The following is a 21,172-nucleotide window of genomic DNA, read 5'->3' as shown; positions in this document are numbered from 1 at the left end:
TGAACCACGTGGTATCCGACACGCACAGGCGCTCAACTGATATTCACGGGCTGGATGGGATGGAATGGGTGGGCGGGTGAGTGGGTGATTCGAAAATCCAGATAGGGCACCAGGAGGATGACATTACATTTAAGGAAGAAAGCAAGAGTTTGAGAAAAGAACAGAATCATATACAAAGAACACATCATCTTACTGGAATTTCTGGGAATTTTATTTCATTTGACCATGTAAAGGCCATATATGTTTCTGAAGGGAAATCAGGACCTACTACAAGGGAATTTTATCACCGCCTAGCTGTCGATGAGAAAATGCATTTGCTGGATGACTCAAAGTTTCTCAGTTTATTTTCAACTCATCATCTATTTTAAAAGCTACTAACTTGAGTCGTGCCTCTGGCTACCTACAGTTCATCTTTCCTGATGCCTCTGCCTTCCCTCTCAAGCCTTCTTCACAACTAACCTCCAAAATAGCCCCAATTCCAAACATTCTCACCTCCTGTCTGCACACATCATCAAAACACCTCAGAAGTCTGCAATTCCTTTTTTAAAAAAATTTTTATTTATTTTAGACAGAGGGGATGGGAGGGAGAAACAGAGGGAGAGAAACAGTGATGTGGGAGAGAAACAGTGATGTGTGAGAGAAACCAATCAGTCGCCTCTTGCACACGCGGGGGACCAAACCTGCAACCCTGGCATGTGCCTTGCCTGGGAATCCAACCTGTGACCTTTTTCAGTTTGCAGAGCCATGCTCAACCCACTGAGCCACACCAGTCAGAGCAGAAGTGTCATTTATGCATTCATATCGTACCTCCAAGACAGTTTCTCACACCACTACCAATCACAAAAATCCTTAGTCAACCCATGTGTCTTTTTTAAAAACATTTTTTAACACTTTTTTAAAGATTTTTTATTTACTTATCTTTAGAGGGGAAGGGAAGAACAAGAGAAATATCAATGTATGGTTGCCTCTCGTGAGTCCCCTGCTGGGAACTGGCCTGCAACCCAGGCATGTGCCCTGACTGGGAATCGAACCGCGATCCTCTGGTTCGCAGGCCTGTGCTCAATCCACTGAGCTACACCAGCCAGGGCCAACCCATGTGTCTTGATGTGGGATTCAGAAAATGCGCTTAGTCATTGTTATGCCTTATATCCCCTTTGTTTTCTGTTATCAAGTCAGATGTCTTTAAGCTCACAAAATTATGTATCTCATGCAGGGAACAAACATTAAACTAGATGCTGGAGATACAAAGATGAAATAAATGCCAGCAAGAGAAAAATATGTTAGCAAATACTGTCAAGAGTGGGAAGGCGGGGGTGGAGGCAGTGACGGGAGACTGCTTTCCCAGGGAAACGGGGACTCACGTCTCTTACGGAAAATGGGACTCGTGTAATTTTTGTTGCCCTCTTTTCAATAGAAGGAATAAAAACCAGGGCAGAGCCAACTAAAAAATAACAGATAGGATTTTTTACTCATTAAGTTATAAACAGTAATATCTAGTGGTGAAATTTTGTCACTGCTTAGCTATCATAGCCTCTTTGGAGAACAATTTTTACCAAACTTTTTAATGTGTTTATCTAGCAATTCCACTTCCAGGTATCTCCCCGGGAGAAATACACATGTGTGCAAGGAGACCTGCACAAGTTAGTTAATGGCAGCCTTCTTTATAATAGTAAGAGACAGGAAACTATCCCAGTGTTCTTCAGTCAGAGCTACTACGCAATAGTCACAGGGAATAAAATAAATCCTTACATATCGCCGTATCTGCTAGATAACTGAAATTAAGTGAAAATACTGAGTTGAAGAATATTGCAATTTCAATCCATTGCTGTTAAAAAATAAGACAGAAAAAATTTTAATGCGTGCATGTACCTGTAGTGAGCAAAGTTGTTTTTTTCCCAACAGGCACTCCCTCCTCCCCCATCCTCCTTCCAAACAGAATGACCAGAGTTTTTTCTTGAGCAAAAGCCAGATAGCTATGTGCTCAGGGCCAGCAGGCCCCTGGGATGAAGTGTGACTGGTTTTATGAAAAACCGGTTCTCTTTGCTAAGGAAACATGAGGCAAAGTCTGCAGGGTGACTTCTAGGAGCATTTTCTCCTTTGATCAGAAGGTAAAGAAAGCCTTGCCAGGAAAGAAGCTGCTTTCTCCCCATTCCCTTCCTTCTAGCGTGGAATGCTCTCACATTGGGTGAAGATGTAGGACTCGAGAGGTACAGCAGCCATTTTGTAGCCATGAGACAGTGGCAAAGAAACGACAGACACACCGACCAGAGATGGGTATTGCTGAGCCACCAAATGGATTCTGAAGCCAGAGAACCACTTCCAGACTTTCTTAAACAGTAAGTGTCCTTATGATTTAAGCCATTATTTTTAAGGTTCTGTTTCTTGCATCTGAACACATAATTGATTCAACAACAAAAAACCTACTAGCAAGATATATATCAAACTGTTAATTGAGGTTCCCATAGGGAGGAAGGAAAAAGACTCACTTTAAAAAAATATGTTTTTCAAAAAAAAACGTATTTGAGGACTGCAGAGGCCAAACACTGGGGGCGTGGGGGGCGGGGCAGGGAATACAGCTCAATTTTAGGAAGCATGCATGACCTACATGTGTTGAGTTCTGATTTGCCCTGTATTTCCCCAGACCCTGGTTCATGTACCTTTTCCCCTTTTTACTGTGTTTTGGAAAGCCGCTTCAAATCTTACACAGAAAGACCGTATAAACAAAGGAATGCAACAAAGGATATATAAATCTGTAACAGAATTCCATCTATCTTGCTAGATGTGCAGAGTTCAAAAGGCACAAAAAGAAAGACAAGAAGGAAGCATCAGCAGAAACAAGGGCATGGGGGGAAAATAGCTCACTATTTCTGAACATAAGGTGAGAGACAAAGGTGAAGAGATGGGAAGAGGCAGAAATAATGGGCCTCTCTGCCAAGTGCAGGAGCCCGAATATCATCTTGTACCTGACCATGGTCATGATCATGATGCCGGCGACCAATACTCACTGAGAGCTTGCTCTGGGTCAGGTACTGTTCCAAACCTGATAACTAGTCCTACAAGGCAGGTCTATTTTTATGGTCTTTCCATATATGGGGAAACTGAAGAGTTGGGGAGAGATGAACTGCTGAAGGATTTTAAGCAAGATTATACTGACATTTTAATTTTTAAAACACATTGCTATACATACTCAAATATTTGCAGATGAAAGGAGATACATCTTCTCCTGAATTCAGAGTCGGTACCCAGAGTTTGCAGGCAGGGATACGGATAAAGCCTCCTAGGAGCTGGGCATTGCTGAAGCTGGCGAGGCATCCAGTTTATTATGTAGCCTTCTGTATGTTTGTTTTCCATATACGTTTTAAATCTCTGACTGCAATAGGAAGTTTTGATGGATAATGTGAAGTACAAAATAATGAGACCAGTTAGGGGATTAACAGGTGAGAGCTGATGAAAACTGGGGAAATGGTAAGGCAGGAGGAAAAAACCAACTGCTTGGTAACTAGTCTTTGTGGTGGGGGTTAGAGGTAGAGAATAACCTCAGGTTTAAAGTCAGTCTTAGGTACCTAGGGTAGGTAACTGGGTTAACGGAGGAGCTGTTAATATTATAAGGGACACAGGAACAAGTCGGGGACAGCGGAGGGAAGGAGTGGGGAAGTGGAGGATGCGCTGTTTGGTATGGAAGTAGGGTGGACCTCAATCAGTGGCCCTTTCACAGAAAACCCTTGAGCGTACACCTCCAATACAAACATATTTGTTCTTAAACTATCTCTATGATCTACGGTGGAAGTGCATTATAAAACAAAAAATATTTTTGCACAGCACCAAGTTCTGTTTCCTTTCCACGATCTAACGGGCTGTAATATGCTGTTAAGAGTATGCATAGACTGTTATTTGTAATAGTTAACACATGGAAGCAACCCAAGTGCCCATCAACGGATGAATAAAAACGCTGTGGTACAGGTCTACAATGGAATATTACTTGACTATAAAAAAGAATAAAATCTTACTATTTGCTGACAGTGTGGTGGACCTCGAGGGTATTACGCTACGTGAGTTAAATCAGCTAGAGAAAGACAAGTACCATATGATTTCACCTATATGTGGAATCTACAAAACTAAATACACACACACAATTGAAACAGACTCACAGACAGGTTGTCAGAGGAGGGGGAGGTTGGGGGACTGAGTGAAGAAAGTGAAGGGATTAAGTACAAACTGGTGGGGATGGAGGGAGACTTGACTTGGTTGGGGTGGTGAACACAACACAATATACAGATAATGAGTTACTGAATTATACACCCGAAACCTGCATTAACCGACATCACCCCAGTAAATTCAATTTAAAAATGTATTGTAATAAAAACTTGGAAGAGTACAAATTGGTAGTTATAAAATAGCCACAGGGATGTAAAGTACAGCATAGGAAATACAGCCAATAATACTATAATAACTATGTGTGGTGCTGGGTGTATACCAGGAATATTGGAGGAAACACTCTGTCGAGTATTATCTAACCACTACGCTGTGTATCCAGGACTAATACAGAGTGATACTGAATGTAAACTGTAATTGAAAAATAAAATTAAAAAGAGTATGCACACCCTCCTTTGAAAACCACTCATCTGAGTAAGGATGATGGCTTTAAGATCAGATGTCCAACCTCTCGGAACCCCAACTTACTCCCCTACAAAAAGAAACTACTACTTTCCTTACAGAGAACAATGGGAATTTCTTGAGATGATAGGTATACCCTGATGTCAGCACAAGCAGGGCACCAGGGGCTCAGAAACGCTGCTCTGACCCCACCTTCTCCCTTCTCCCCACGCCTCTAATGCCAGCTCCCATCTCCTCCAGGTAACAGAACAGACAATGCCTGTCTTTTGTGTGATGAACTTGGGAGATGGATTTAGGCGAGATCCCAAGAAACTTGAGGAGCTGATGGGAGGTATAAGCAAGCACCTCATTTTCACGGGCATCTGCCTGCCTCCATCCCATTCCCAAGCTCAAGTGTAAACATGCCAGTTACAAACACTGCAGCTGGTCATCTCATTCTGTGTGGGCCTAGAAAGGGTTACAGAGCCTCGCCAGAATCACATGCAGTAAGGCAAGACTTACCACCTGTAACTTGTTCAACTGGAAGAAAGTCCCATTGACCAGTAATTCCTCAGTTTAATGAGTGGGAATGGGAGGAGATGAGTGGGACACATTGGACCTCAACTTGTCATCACTCCGAATAAACCCAAGTATATCCTGTGGGCCTCTGGATGGCAACATGCCTCCTCGCAGCTCAAGGTACTCCCTCCCTCAAAACACAGATACGAGCCACATTCATGTTAACTCAGCCAACTGAGAATTGTGTGGAGTTCATGACTGTGGCTGTCATGTCCTTGAAGAGTTAACTTGGCAGTGGTTACAGAGCGAAGCAGCAAGAACCTGACTCAAATTCCCCACTTCCACTGAGGGTGAAAAGAACACTTGAAGACAAGAAACAGGATTGGGAGCATCTGTAGCACAAAGAGCACATTTACCTATTTTGGGGATTAGAACCGGGAATTCTTTACTCTGCCCCTAGAAGGGTATAAAAATGACCCAGAGACATTAGAGTTACTCTGCTTCCATCATTTTCTCTAGAATGATAACTGCCTGGAAATCTTTCAGCCTCTGAAAACCATATGCAAAATAAGCACATACAAAGCTTGGTGTCCGTTTCTGAAACAAAGGTCTGCAGAAGCTAAAGGCAAGGTGGTAAAAAAAAAAAAAACCTACAAAAAGCGTCCTTCCTTCCATTACTCTCATGATCCAATGCTGCCCTCTAGCAACCTGAGAGAAATAACACGAGTCGACTGGAGTCGAGAACCTGAAACATTCAGCATTAGCGTTATTTGGAAGATGTTGATACAAGAGGAGGGGGCAGAGGAATGGTCTCCGTGATTGTACAATAGCCCATCTTAATAGAAAATGTCCTTTTAGAAAGATGCTGGGGTGCGTTAACACAACCCCAGGGCTGCTCTAGGTCACTGCTGACAGACCTGCAAGGGACTGACAGAGACTGAAGATCCCCACCACTAACCGGCTGTTTGAATACAATTAAGTGGGATCTACTACTTTTCTGGGCAGCGCCATTTTTTGGCACTGGAAAAGCTCCTCCTCTCACCTGACTTTTCCATGTTTTAGCAGGGCAGTGGGGTGAACGCTTAGACCAATTGGATACTTCTCATAACCAATGCTTCATAAATACATGTATAGTGTCAGTTTTTCCTGAAATGTAGGGACTAATCCACAGCAAGGTTATAGTACAGTTAAAGAACTATGGAATCAACCGTCAACACTGGAACTTAAAGGAAACATTTAGGGGGTGGTAAGGAGTATTTCCCGGAGGGGGAGTAGCTAGTAATCAGCAGGACCAGTGTAACAGGTTTTCCAGTGCCTCCTCTCCCACAGTCAATCACAACCATTTGAAGTACCAAGACCAGAGAGTCCTTCCATTTCCATAATCACTCTTCCAGGAAATCCTGCAAGTTCAAAATTCATTCTATGAGATCTCATCGCTTTCATGTCCAGCCAATCAGAGCCTCTGCTGTTACCCTGAAACAGGGAGCGATCATTGGGAAAGGGGGAACATTAATCAAGGTCAACTGTGAAATAGGAAAATATCTGCCCATGTTAATTCTGGCAACAGACAGGTGTTTCCAATTTCTCATGTTTGGTGTTAAAAGAAACGCATCCAAGTTAGTGTGTCTGAATGTAGGTGGGGAAGGAAGTACCACACGCATTTATTTTCAAACAAAAGTTGCCATGTGTTTATTAAAACATTTCTATTAACTTAAATATGCACAACTGGCTCAAAACTCATTATCCACACATCACAGGTTCTGGAAAGTTTCTGAGACGATCTATCAGGACGGGCGTCTCCTGTGACTCAATTAAACCTGAGGAAAGAGCAGGAGAAATTACACACCTGATTTGTAACTGCTGACCAACAAACATGCACCAGCACATGTAATCCTGGAAGGCAGGATGGCTAGACTGCTCCCCACTCCTGGCTCGTGTTTTGCTTAACGTTCTTCCACTTAGGGAAATTCCTTTCTCTATTTAAATCTATACACGCTCTCAGAGTCGCTCTTCAACATTTATGAATCTCAAAGATCAAATCAGTCAATTGTGATGAACAGGGGCAGCTGCAAAGCTCAACCCCCAAACCAGCACCAGCTCTCACTCAGTTCAAAGACCAAGCCACGGGACAAGGAGCACGTCCTACTGCTTTAAAACTAATAATCAGACATGAACCAGGTCTGTGACAGGCCACTGTTAACTAGCCACAGGGCAAGCCACTTACAGTCTCTCAAGAAACATATACAAAATAAGAGGATCTGAGCTCATAAACGCTTTAATTCTATATGAAGACACTTTCTCACAGTTCAGTCTATTCTCCTTTGCAGATTAAATGACCAATAATTACAATATTAAAGAGTGGAACTCAGAAGAAAAGAGCCAGACTGTTGTGATTTGGAGTAAGAAATTCCCAAGGAAGCCCTGGCTGGGGTGGCTCAGTGGACTGAGTGCCGGTCTGTGAGCCAAGAGGCCACCGATTCAATTCCCCATCAGGGCACACGCCTGAGGTGCAGGCCAGGTCCCCAGTTGGGGGCGTGTGCGAGGCAACCAATCAATGCTTCTCTCCTGCTCTCTGCCTCTCTAAAAATAAATAAAATCTTTAAAACATTCCTTTAAGTAAAAAGAAATTCCCAAGGAAGACTGCAGTCCAGCCAGGCTCTTCCTGACGACTTCCGTCGCACTCCTCCAACTGAAACCTAGATCGCGAGGGCAGTCCCTTCTCTGCCACGACAGCACCGGCTGTGACCACACAACGGGAGGAAGCATTTAAAAGGATTTTCTTACTTGAAATAATCTCTTCAGAAGTCTGAGTAATGGTGCAACCTGAAAAAGGAAAAGACAAATAATCCAAACAAGTGTGCAATTACCCAGAGTACTGTCAATCAGATCACAGAAGGGCGCTTGGAATACCGTACCTGGGGTGGGGGGGGATCACAACCATTCTCACCAGGCATGCTAGGTTAAGACTTCCCAGTCTGACATTCTGAAGGATCCTAACGCTAATGCCTCAGGTTTTAGGTAAAGGTGTTAAGCTTGCCCCAAAGCCTCAAACTGGGGTCCATGAAACACCTGGTCAGCCATACCCAATAGAAATGTCAGTCCAATCTACTTGTTAGAAACTCTCACTAGAGATCAATACTCTGGTGAAGATGCCAATGTCCTTTGGCTTACATAATGAAAAGAAAAATTCAGTTATAATAAACCAGAGCTTTGGAAGAGACTTTCAAAGCGTAATAAGACTGCATTCTATTATAATCTCCAAACTGAAAGAATCACCAAAATGATGTGAAATGAGAATGATGAAATGTATCAATATCCCAGGTGTATACGCGATTTTCCTTTCCAAGTACACAGAACTTGAAACCATAGTATTGCTTGTTATATTCTCTTTTCACAACTATATCCTCAAACTCAATGTGCATGCCTCCTTTTCTTCCCTCGATTTCATTTTATTCTGAAAGCAGGCCTTCCCCGAAGCACACAAACACAACCGCGGCTTCCGCGCGGCGTTCACGACCAACACAAGGGAGCGGAGGGGGGGCTGTGCCTGAAGCCACAGGTTTCTGGCTCTTCGGTTCTCCCTCTAGAGCCCACCGTCACCCCTACCTTCTGGCAACAGCACAGTTAGATTTCACTTGCTCCCTGCTTTACCGCTAAGAATACTGAGTGCAGAAAAGGGCCCGGGCAGGGCACGGCTTCCGGGTACCTTTGTGGTCAACATCCTCACCTACAGCTCACCGCTGCAGGGAAAGAAGCGCTTTCTCTTAAATCTGATAGAGTAAATGGTAAATTGCCAAATCAACAAAGGGTGACCCAAACACAAGGCACCAAGAAAGTGGCGATATTATTAAAGTGGCCACTTTTCCTCGATTTGACATTCCGAAAATACAGCTCTTAAAAAAAAATCCCCAGGTGAATTTTCCGTTAGTGACATTTTATGGTAGAAAAATGCACATTTTGTTAGATGAGATGTCAGGTCTACACTCTACAATTTATTTAATAACATCGTTGTCACTGATTAATGAGTTAACAAACTGTATGTAACTGGAGAATCAGGAAATGTAACAGCAGCATCTCTTCACATCGTCAAAGGAGGACTACGGGTATTTCCGACTTTTAAATATAGGTAATACCCACCTATACAACAGGGCCTTGCCCTTTTCATTCCCCAAAGCAAAATATCCGCTTCTTGGAGAAAAATCCATGGTATGCACAAGAGAAATATTCTTCTTTTTAATGACTGGGAAGTTTGAAAATACTGTACAGGAAGGAAGGTGAACCTGCAGGAAATAATAAAAAGCTTTAAACTGTAACAACTGGGAACTCAACTTTCTTACATTTCTATCTTCATTCTATCTTTTAGCTGGAACAAAAAGTACATTTTGATTACAGTACACGTTAATGTAGCAAAATAGTCCATAGTTAACATTTGATTTTCTATGTGCTATTAACTGAGAGGAAACGAAGAGAAAAGTTTTTTCTCGATGTTTTTAACGCAGCATCTAGCATGACGACTGGGAGATTCAAATGTTTGCTGAATGAATGAACTAAAGGGAAAAGTCAGTAGCAATACCCATTAAGGCTCTGACTCAATGACCACAGTAGAGAATACTAAAATTTATCACAGGGAACAGATATTTTAAACACTATGAAAAGGCTGATTTTATGCAACTGAAGCCTAGGAAGACTCATACCAAGTACTCCAAAGGCATACGATTTCCTTTTCCCACTTTACTTTTTAACTACGTAACACATTCTTTGTCTTTTGCAATCTCTTAAGCAGAATCATGAAAACCTAGTTTTTCAAGTGAAACTGTGTTCTGATTTAGAGCCAAAAGCTCACCTCAAGGCCAGGCCAAAGCATAGAGGAACATAGTCTTCTTCTCCAAGGAAGTCTACTTCTGGGGAGAATGAGTCCAAGTCCAAAGCCAGGTGAGGTAAGTTCTCACCCAATTTGTAAATAAATAAACCCAAGCACAGAACCTATTACCTTGGCAGAGGGGGATTTTAACAACTCTCATTTTCCAATGTTCTCTAGCTCTTTCAAGAAATACAGCACCCTGCCCTGGCTGGTGTAGCTCAGTGGATTGAGCGCGGGCCTGTGAACCACACAGTCGCGGTTGGATTCCCCCAGTCAGGGCACATGCCTGGGTTGCAGGCCAGTTCCCAGCAGGGGACTCACGAGAGGCAACCATACATTGATATTTCTCTCCTTCTCTCCTTCCTTTCCCCTCTTAAAATAAATAAATAAAATCTTAAAAAAAAAAGAAATACAGCATCCTCATGTTCAAACACATAGAGTTATCATTCAGCTCTTCAGCTTTGGCAATCTGCTCTCCTCTGCATTTTTAGATGAGACGTTAAACCATCCAATCACAATGACTTTCACAGACAAGTACCATTAACATATGTACCTGTCTATTAAACAGGTTTGCCAGGCAGTCACTTACTAGGTCCTACTCCCTGACAGATTTATTGACCACTGTGTCAAGAAAGCATAAAGTTTAGAGTGAATCCCCACGCCATTTTCAGTTACTCTCAACTTCTCCAAAAGACAGGCTCTGCCGGCACCTGGTGGCATCAATGCAAAGGCATTGGTGCTGACAAGAAGTGGAGCACCAACTTGACGCTTTTATCCATTAACGCTAGGAAGCTGGAAGTACCCGATTTTATCTTAACTGTTAAACTTCTTAAAACACCACTCTGAACAGGTTCTTTGAAAAATTTAAGTATAAAGCAGACTAACATTTTAGAAGAGAAACCACAATCAGGATATCGCAAAATGTATTTACACTTAGTTTGGGAATGCAGAAATCATGAGTTTTTGACAAGTGGTTCGGCTTCTTGTTTTGCTTGGGTTAGTAGAAGCTCGCATCCTCCCAGAATGCACCAGCTCAGAACGGGTGATCCACGGCATCATGGGAGCAGGCCGTCAGGAAGTAACCATCCACTGCAAGTGCCAAGAGCAGAACTGCCCCATGCCTTACTCCGCTTCCACCTTACACGTCACCTGACACTCTTAAACTGGGCCCATAAATTTGCTCAGTAACTTTTCCGTCGTGACTTGGAAGTTTAGGGAGCTCTTTTCCTGACTCTTCCAAAACAAAATGTACCAGAACAAACCTTTCTACTTGAATGAGTCCTCAAAAATAATGTTATACCACCCTTATTTTCTGAAATTGGAAAAAACAGCCTCCTAATTTGGAGTCATGTAACTTTATACTTCAGTCAGTTGTTTATAACAAATAGGGAACTCCCTACAGGGCAAAAATTGGGGCACAAGACACATAGCACCTTTTTAAAGCCGATTTTTAACAGAAGGTAGCTGTGTTTTTGTAGCTGGATAAACCGAATACCAGAAAGACTATGGGAATACACACACAAAGTTTACAATGTGAACCGTGTCCCCTCAGATGTGTCTTCACACAAAAAATACCCTCACACCCACACAAAGTGGCTATGCTTTCCCAGTGTGTTCTTCCTAATGGAGAATGAACGCCAGGTTATCGACAACTCATTTTCCCATTTTATCTCCTCTACTGACTTGGCTACTAGAGGTGAAAAAACCTGTTTACAATCTCCTCTTCCATGACTCAACCATATCTATGTGCCGAGTCCCCACTGTGACCTCTCACGCATTAGCACATCTTCCCACAGATCGATAACCCCACTTCGTCAAAAGGGGACTGTGCCAGGACCTCTCTCTATCGCCACTGGATTAAAAGCTGTAACTGAACAATTAAGGAAAAGGCCCGTAGAAACCAAACATCTTTACCTCAGAAAGTTCCCAAGTTCCCCTTATCACATTACTATCATTATGTTTAAGGGCCCAGGTATCAAAATTCAACAAGTAAAAGCTCATTCATCCTTAACGTAATAGGTAAGTTCCACAAGAAGTTCCATCCAAGATTACTGACGTAGTAACAGCTTTACTCCTGGGTCTCCTCCTGGTGCCGTGGCTTAGATTTACGTCCACTGCGCTGTGCTGGGAGACCAGCACTGTTTGGACCATTGCGACAGGCTGCATTTAATGGTGCTAACGCTGTTTCACTGGAATATTCCGAAGCTGCTGTGTCTGGCTTCCTCCCATTAGACCCTATGGCTGACCAACATCCAAAAAATGGGATCTGGCTGATACTAATGAATTCCTTGTGTGATTCTGCCACGATTACAGAAGCAAACTAGGCAGGACTATTAGGCCTCTTGCAAAATATGTCAACATGAGGCAGTTCTCATGGTTGCATAAAACAATTTACTACCATGAAAATGATAAAAGATTAATACGTACTAGTCCGCCACTCCCGTCAGAATGGAGATTTTAAACCTGACTTAAATCAGAACCTTCCCGTTTATCGAATGAGTCATTCAACAGAGAGGCAGTAAAACAATGCCGTAATTTTCAAACCCTTTATTCCAGCAGAATCCTTCCCCCGCTCAGAGACGATGTTATGCAGCACGCCAATACGTACCCAACGACAGTGACGCTGCTCTATGTGATACGGGGGAGGCTTGGCCTCCTCCTGGACCTACTTGCTATCTCAGGTCCTGTACACATTCTACGGCCTTGAGGAATTCAAGACAAGCACAACTAAAGTGCTAGAAAAAATATGGACTCTAGAAGCACAGTTCTGTCCTTTATTAGTTACTGACTTTGGGTAAGTTAACTATCTGAAAACTGTTATTTGACTCAAAGGTTTCTGTCTGTACATTTTTGTCTATACACTATTATACAAAGCTAATGAAGCATGCAAGACTCTTTGCGGAGTGAAAGGAAAAGTAAGTCCCTGTACAGTGCCTCCCACCTGGTGGCATACACGCAACAGCGGCACAATGCAATCTGCTGTTCCAAGTTCTGTGCCATCTTACAAAACTGGTGCCGAGAGCAAGTAATTTAAATGAATGAAGACACTGATGCTGCCTAAAGGGAAAGGAACTTCACGGAGATGCAGCGCCATCTAAACTGAGCTGAGACTGGGCAGAAGAGTTAACGTGGGCCCGAGGCTGCCAACCCTTAGAAAGGGCTACTGACAAGGGTGGCCCTTGGATAGTGTCTGGGAACTTGAATAGTAAACAGTCCCCTACACCGATCTGAGACTTCCTCTAAATGACAAGGACGGCTCACTGTGCCTAAACCATTTGTACAACGTGGTCTACCCTGAATACCTTTGGGTACTTCCGGGAGCCTAGATTTTTGATGTATGCTGGGCAGAGGGTACCTGTATGATCAACCCCCAACAAAAATGGTGGCACTGAGTCCCTAATGAGCTTCCTTAGCCTATGTCGTCACATCTCATTGGAGGAATTACCCATGTCCTGTGATTCCACCAGGAGGGGACTTTGCCCCATGCTGATTTTGCATCGTATCCTTTCCCTGAAATAACCCTTCACCGTAAGTGTGACCATATACTGAGCCCTGGGAGTCCTCCTACAAAATCACCAAACTTGGGAGGGATCCTGGGGACTCCTGGCACAGAGGTATATCCACAAGTACCATTCTAGCTACTTAAATTGCAATCTTTTTACACAATTTATTTTCAAGCACAATTTATTTTCAAAATCTAGCACTTGCCTCCTCTCCACGAAGACAACAGGCCTTAAAAAGGTCTTTTCCTCTAGGAAAAAACTGTAGAGGAAAGCAGTGTTTGCCTTAAACATATCCCTTAATAATATACTGAAAGAAAGAAACCTCTGAAATAAAAAACAGCCACTTAAGAAATGTTAATATAACAGCACAGCATTCCCAAAAGAACTGACATAAAACCAATTTGGAGGCTATTATGCACCTTTTACATAACAACACCCCAAAGCTGTAATACTAGTAATTTCTATTAGTCAAAGGAAGCTACTTTTACAAATAATCCAACACTCTTCCTTCCCTGTTATCTTTCCATGTCTTCAATTTAAATTTGAATGTCACCGATGATAAAAGGAAAGGATAAAGACATATTACCAATCTGACTGCTTCCTTCATTTTTTCTGAAGCAATTGCCAAGATTTCCGAGGTAGGATTGAAGGCCAGAGAAGATACACCTGTAACCAAGTTCATTATAGCTTTTATTGGCTTTGGGTTTGTTTCTTGGAGACAAGAATCTTGACCGTATATGTTCACCACTCCACAATTAGAACTGCGAAGAGAGAAGAGAACACCACGGATTAAAAACAAGCCGATGTGAACACCTCGCCCCGCCAGCCCACCCCTCATCAGTCTGTCTAAGCAGTCACGCCTGCAGCTGCTGCTCGCTCTTCCTCCAGGGGCCGAGGGGCAATGAGACTCCACAGGGACCCCGGAGTCCCTGTGACTGACTCTGCCACTGCCCTCGGGGAGCAGAACGGGCTCACAGCGCCTGCAGCACCCCAAGTTCCTCAGGGGAGGGCCCCCTGCTGGTGACCATATGTCCAACGATCCCCGCACCCACCAGAGGCCAGCCTGCACTGGATCTGGAGAAAGGACTGGGAGCCCAGGGGTGGCCTGGCCAACAGGCTTGGCTCTCCAGGTGGGCCTCCCCGCACCACTCCTCGTGGGCTTCATTTCTGAGCTACACAGCGTGACCATGTGCAGCCTCAGTTTCCCATTTGGCCCCTTGCCCACTGGAAAGGGTTTTCTGATGCCCGGGATCTCAGTCCGTTGTTTTCACTGACTCCTAAAGAGGCCCAGAAAGCTCTGCCCTTTTGTGGAGACTCAATGGCAGTTAAGGAAGGGCATAAGTGAAACTGGAGAAGTGGACTATAATGAGGAACTTGATGTTGGAGATGTAGTGATCCGGAGCAAAGGAAGTAAAAGTCAGACACTGGTATTTTATAAAACATTTATAGTCGACAGTCCTGCTCAGCAAGCTGCAAATGTCTGGCTCACCAAATACAAACTGTTTATTCAAACAAAGCACTTCTTCACATGAGGTGCCTCCAGGTCCACTGAAAGAACAACTTTCCCCACTATGTTCAGCATCCACTAGATGAAATAAACCCACTTGTTTATAAATCTGAAGCCTTGTAGATTGTGCTACGAACCCATGGTTCTTTCTATAATGAGAACTGTACTTCTCCAACAGCTTGGAACTTCCATTCATTTTTTTTTTCAATTTTTTAAAATTTATCTAATTATTGTTCAAGTAGTTTTCTGTCTTATACTCCCATCCCAGCCCACCCCCACAGTGCTCCCCACCTCCCTCCCACTTCCCCCCGCCTTAGTTTTTGTCCATGTGTCCTTTATACTTGTTCCTGTGAATCCTTCCCCTTTTCCACTGAAATTCTGTGAATCCATTCATTTTTCTGAATCCTAACCTGACCCTCAAAATGCCCAGCTCTGGTGCCAAGATCTCCAAAAAACCTTTCCCAGATGTGCATTTCTAACAGCCTTCCCCATCTCCTAGACTCTCAAAAAGCACTGTCTGAAATACACTGCAGCCCATGATGAGCTGCCCTGTAAACAGAGACACGTATGTGCATGTCTTCACCATGGGACCATGAACTACAAGGTGAGGAATCCCTAGTACGATGCTCAATAAATGTTTTTACGAGTAAGAAAACCAAAGCAAAACACATCACTGAATAAAAACGGGTTTTTCTTGCATTCTGAAACACACCTGCCCTAAAAGATTCTGCAGATGAAGCAAAAACTCACTTTTTATATTTGGGAGTGCTAAAATTAAAGACCATTGATCCCAGGCCCTAAATCATAATAAATTTCACATTTTCTATAGCCCTGAATTATCCAGTGTTCTTTTGAAATAAAATCGAAATTGTGGGGGGTGGGTAGTGTGGAAAGAAGACAGAACTGGGAACCAGACAACCTGTGTTCCTGACCCAGCTCTGCCAAAGACCAGTTGAATGAGTAACAACCAAGAAACAAAACTGAAGTTGCACCCAACTGACCCCAGTCTCCTTAGCAATACAATGGCTGAATTAAGAAAAAGTCTGTTGTCCTGCCCAATATGGGAGCTACCAGACACAGGTAGCTGCTGAACACTTAAAATGTGACTAGTGTCAACTGTAATTGAATAAAAATTTGAAAACAATACGCTGGAACAAACAATAAAATCATGAGTAAAACTGAAAGTAAGTGACTAGTGTCACTAAGAAACTAAATTTGTTATTATAATTAATTCAAATTTAAACAGCCACATGGCCAGTGGCTACGGTGATAGACGTGCAGGATTAGGCTAAAACACCATCCAGAAACTAAAAATAGATACACAAACAAATGGAGCAATAATGGGAAAAGGACAGTCGTGATGAGAATAAACTAATACTGAAAATATCCTAGAGTACAAAGACGAAAGAAAAACTTTTTGTTAACTTTAAGTTACAGAAGACCAGCTTCCATTCTCCAAATCCAGTTAGGTTATTGAAATCACAAAAATCCTGAAGCAGTCTTAAGAATTTAAAAACCAGTTTTAAGTAGGAAAAACAGAAATCCTAGGTACTTTTAGAGATTTAAAATGATAAAAGCAAAGCTACTATAAAAGCTGAAGCACAGAATGATGCTTTCCAGGGGTTTTTTTGGAAAGATTGATTTTCCAAAGGGATTATATAGACAGCACAAAAAATGTCATACTCAAAAGACACGCTGGACTCTGTATTTCCTCTACTTCTTACCAAACTTAATTTACAAAACTCCTGCTAACTGTACCATTTATGTATTTAAAAGCACGAACACTCAGAGGTAGACCGTAAAAAATGTAGCAGGGCGGTCAAGAGCTCAGGTTTCGGAGCCAGACTACGTGGGGTTGTGTTCTTGGCTTTACCACTTACTATTTGGATGACCTGAACCAAATTACTTAACTCACAGTGCCTCAGTTTCCCCACCTGTAAAGTGAAGATAATGATACCTATACTTTGGAGTAGAAAATGAGAATGAAATTAGTTTATTTACAAAAATATACATATACACACAGACACACATGTAGAGTTAATGCGTAAGATCCGTCCAGAAGGCATCCAGTCATGTACTATGAAAAACAGAGATGTTTACTGAAGAAGATACAAGATACAAGAAACATCGTACATAAGACAATGACACCTCAGTCCCCTATAGACATCTTGGGACCTCACACAGTTCTCCCAATTGCCATCAGCTGCCCCGTTGTATTTTCCTGAATCTCATCAAGGGTCTGAAATCTCTTCCCTTTCCAAGGTGTAATTTAGTTTTGGGAAAAGCCAGAAGTCACAGGTGCCATATCTGGGCTGTAGGGGGGCTGAGTCAACTGGGTGATCTGATGTTTCACCAAAAAACTCTGCACAAGATGTGATACGTGCACACGCACACTGTTGTGATGAAGCTGCCAGCTAGCAGCTGCTGTAGGTGTGGCCTTCTCAATCATCCAAACAGTTTCCACACGGGAATGTTCAAGCCTAACGCAAAATGTGATGCAGATTTGTCACTTTCCTTGCTCAGTCATTTTTAATGTGACGGCCACACAGTACACATGCTCACTCAACGACATCCACCACTCCAATTGACTAGTACAGTGAAGTTGTAACTTCATGCACACACATTACAGTTCACTTTCCTTGGCTGCCAGGTTACATCAATGCTGTGCAAACCATTCTCGTCATATTGACAATGGCTGGATATTTCCCCGACAGACCTCCTACATTATATAATGTATATTATAAATGTGCACACGTACACATATGGTCCTATATGAAAAAGTCCTGACTAGGGAGGATCAGTGGGTTGAGCACTGCCCCACAAAAGCAAAGGTCCCCGGTTCATTCCCTGGTCAGGGCACGGCGGTGCTGCATGTTTAGTCCTCGGTCTGGGCACATGCAAGAGACTGCTGACCGACAGCTCTCCCACACTGATGTTTCTCTCCCTCTCCTTCTCCCTGCCTTCCCCTCTCTCTAAAAATAAATAAATAAAATCGTTTAAAAATTAATTAATTAAAAAGAATGGTCCTTGGCACATAGTAAATGCTGGGGGAAATTTTTCTATTAATATTATAAACACTTTTATTGTAGCAATTCTTCAAAACACAATCTGAAACTACTTAGGTGGAAATCATAGTAAAAAGATTAACAAGTATTTTTAAGAAGCCATCAAAGGCTAAAGTCAACATATCTCTAATCACTGGATAGAACTTTGATTTGAAATGTAGAAAACTTACATTATTTAATATATACATTAACATAAAATATAAGTATATGTTAAATATACAACATTTAAAAGCTTGCACTGACCTACAATTCTCAAAATCCAAAGATGCTCCCCCAAAGAGGTTGGCAGCTTGCAGACCCCAGTAAAGGCAACAGCCCAAACTATTCAGTACGATGGATGCAAGATGAGACATTCCTAACTTCAGTGTAATCACAGAAAATAAGGCAACAGCAACAAAATAAGGAACTCTCCAAGTCACCTTCTGGGGCCACCTTACTTGGTGACATACGTTCTGAGGTCATAAGACACTAAGGGCTGTCATATGCAAGGGAGAGAAGAGGCTGCGCTGCCAGGCCTCAAACAATTCACGCATTCTTCAATATCCAGTGCTTTGTACGCAGTGATCACTCAAATGTTTCTTTTTTTCCTGACTGATCTGTTGGCCATATAGGCAGTCACAAAACAAAACGCACTACCCCATTTACAGAAGATTCGACAGAAGTACAACCTCACTACAGATTCCACCCAGTGGAGTGAGAAGGGTATGGACCTGAAAAAGTACGACTACAGAGCCCAGGACCCCACTCGGTCAGCGTTTTCAACTGTGTGTGACAGAACTTTGTTGTGTTCAGTCAACCTAGGTTGACTGAAGCCATGAAAGATGACAACATAAAATGAGAAGAGTTCTCTATTTACAACGTCCTTCGTTTCCCCTTTTCCCCACTGGAGCAAAACTGCAAACAGGAAGCATCCACTTTATGTCACAACACTGGACGAGAAGAGTTAACGGATACTAACAGAGCTCTGAAATCTAAGAAGGAGTGAGTTCAGCAAAGACAACGGACAAGACACAGGGAAAGTTTCACACCAGTACCAGCAGAGGGAGGGAGAGGAAGAGACTCTGTTTACGGGACAGGGAGGGAGAGGACGGAGGGGGATGAGGAGCCGACACCCAGCCAGGCCGCTGGGTCAGGCCTCTGGCTCCTCCACCACCAGTAACTGTTTCCACCTCCCTGATGACATCAGAAATTCCTTTAACAAGTGTTAAGGCCTTTCTTTACAGGTTTAACAAAAAATCTCACAATGTTCTTTAACTAAACACATCAGAATTTAACTACACTCAAGGCAATTAAAATCAAGCAAATTTAAACTACTACTATCAAAGTCTTTCTTATTTGGGCCCTTCAAAGAGGATTAATAAAAGTGTTACAAAATAGGCAAGGATCAGAAAAAGACTAATCTCACAAATTTGAGTAAAGGTCATTTTGTGTAGTTATTCTTTCCCCACGTAAAAGCCAAAGCAGTTCTGCTTAAAAATTGCTGTAATTAGTTTAAACACCAGTCTTCATCTGAAAGGAGCTTTCTTCCCAGGAAGTCTCCTAATTGTGAATTGCTGCCTTAGTGTACACAACTCTGGCCAACACTGCACTCAAGCTGACAAGTCCTTCCCTACAGGTTTAGCGCAGGTACGGTGAATACAGGTAACACAGGAAAGGGTGGGGCCGTAACCGGGACACTCCCACGGCAAGTTACCAGCTACCACCCACCCTACTACCTGTGGCAGATCACACAGTCCTGCCCTGCTCTCCAAGCTCTACAACTTTCCAATGCAGTAGGAACATTTCCGCAATGTCCATCCCAAAGGAAGGAGTATAGTGAAGAAAAAATGGTTAGTATGCCATGCTTCCGGAGAGCACTTGTTCCCCCCAGCACAGGGAAGAATTGACTGAAATCTCTACGGATCCATTGTGTTCAGTCTAAGATAAAGTCATAAAAATCCACTTTTGAAAGTTCTAAAATCACAGGTGCTGACTGGCGGGGTTTGGTAGGTACGAATTACAGGTAAGTATCTGCCTCCTCCTCCCCCCACGCACCTTTATTTTTTTTTAAAGATTTTATTTATTTATCTTTAGAGGGGGAAGGGAAGGAGAGAGGGAGAGAAATATCAATGTATGGTTGCCTTTCGTGCATGCCCCGCTGGGAACTGGCCTGCAACCCAGGCATGTGCCCTGACTGGGAATCGAACAGCAATTCTTTGGTTCACAGGCCTGCGCTCGATCCACTGAGCTACACCAGCCAGGGCTCCCCCCACGCACCTTTAGAATCAAGCAGGGGAATGAAAGCATCTTCCCTCCTAAGTAACAACCATTTTTCCCCTGTGATCACACAATACCAAGTCCTAGATAAAATTTTCAAAATTTCTACAATACTAACAAACGCTATTTACAAGGAACGTGTGTGTGGTTTATACCACGTAGCCAGATGAAGGCAACAATGATTTTAAGTATCTTTAAGACTTAAAGTAGAATAAACCAAAGCTCACCTTATTCTACTTCCTAATCAGTGGCAAGTAACTAAAATAGTAATTGGAAAACTTGATGTAATCTAATGGGTATTACGAATAAAAGAAATAAATGATGTATGTAAGGCGGTCCAATACTTCCTTTGCTAAAGAGCTGATAGGTCACCAATAATATCAGACATCACATTAAGGTGACAAAATGTAAAGGACCTGGGTCTACCAATTTCCTCTTACTGAACAGTTTATACAAAGAACTGTTGATACTTAAGCACCATCTAAGTATATCAATCCACTAGTATTTTCTCATTAGCACAATGTGATTAAGAGGTACAAGAACCTCTACTTACCCACAAGCCACATACTGCCCATTCCTGGATATTGCAATGCTCAGTCCATATAAGCTACCTTCATCGACAAATCTGTTCAGGCACTTCCTAGAGTTCACATCCCAGATGTAAACTTCTCCATCCGCTGAATGAAAGAGAAAAAAAGGTTTGGTTAATTTTGCTTTAAACCTGAAAGTCGAGGGGACTGACCATCCTTCCTCCCTTCTAAACAGGATAAGAGACCGCAAATAACGACCTACTATAAATATCCTAGATCCACAAAACTGGCCTAAAATATTTCTTTCATACATTCCCATTTACCGAAAACTGCATCCT

General features: G+C 42.7%; 1 protein-coding gene across 1 annotated transcript in view; it reads right to left on the bottom strand.

Annotated features, from left to right (window-relative positions):
• Positions 1-6,772: 6,772 nt before the first annotated feature.
• Positions 6,773-21,172, bottom strand: part of UTP18 (UTP18 small subunit processome component) — a 36,752-nt gene continuing 22,352 nt past the window's right edge. The window contains exons 10-14 of the mRNA XM_037056889.1: positions 20,858-20,981; positions 14,063-14,237; positions 9,250-9,392; positions 7,897-7,935; positions 6,773-6,929 (exon numbers count right to left, since the gene is read on the bottom strand). Coding sequence (XP_036912784.1) covers positions 7,911-7,935; positions 9,250-9,392; positions 14,063-14,237; positions 20,858-20,981 — 467 coding nt within the window. The 3' untranslated portion in view covers positions 6,773-6,929; positions 7,897-7,910. The remainder of the gene's footprint in view (positions 6,930-7,896; positions 7,936-9,249; positions 9,393-14,062; positions 14,238-20,857; positions 20,982-21,172) is intronic.

Source organism: Sturnira hondurensis, unplaced genomic scaffold, assembly GCF_014824575.4.
Source record: "Sturnira hondurensis isolate 20B ecotype Veracruz unplaced genomic scaffold, ASM1482457v3 Scaffold0009182, whole genome shotgun sequence".
NCBI classification, from domain to species: Eukaryota; Metazoa; Chordata; class Mammalia; order Chiroptera; family Phyllostomidae; genus Sturnira; species Sturnira hondurensis.
This window is presented reverse-complemented; position numbering and strand designations above follow the sequence as displayed.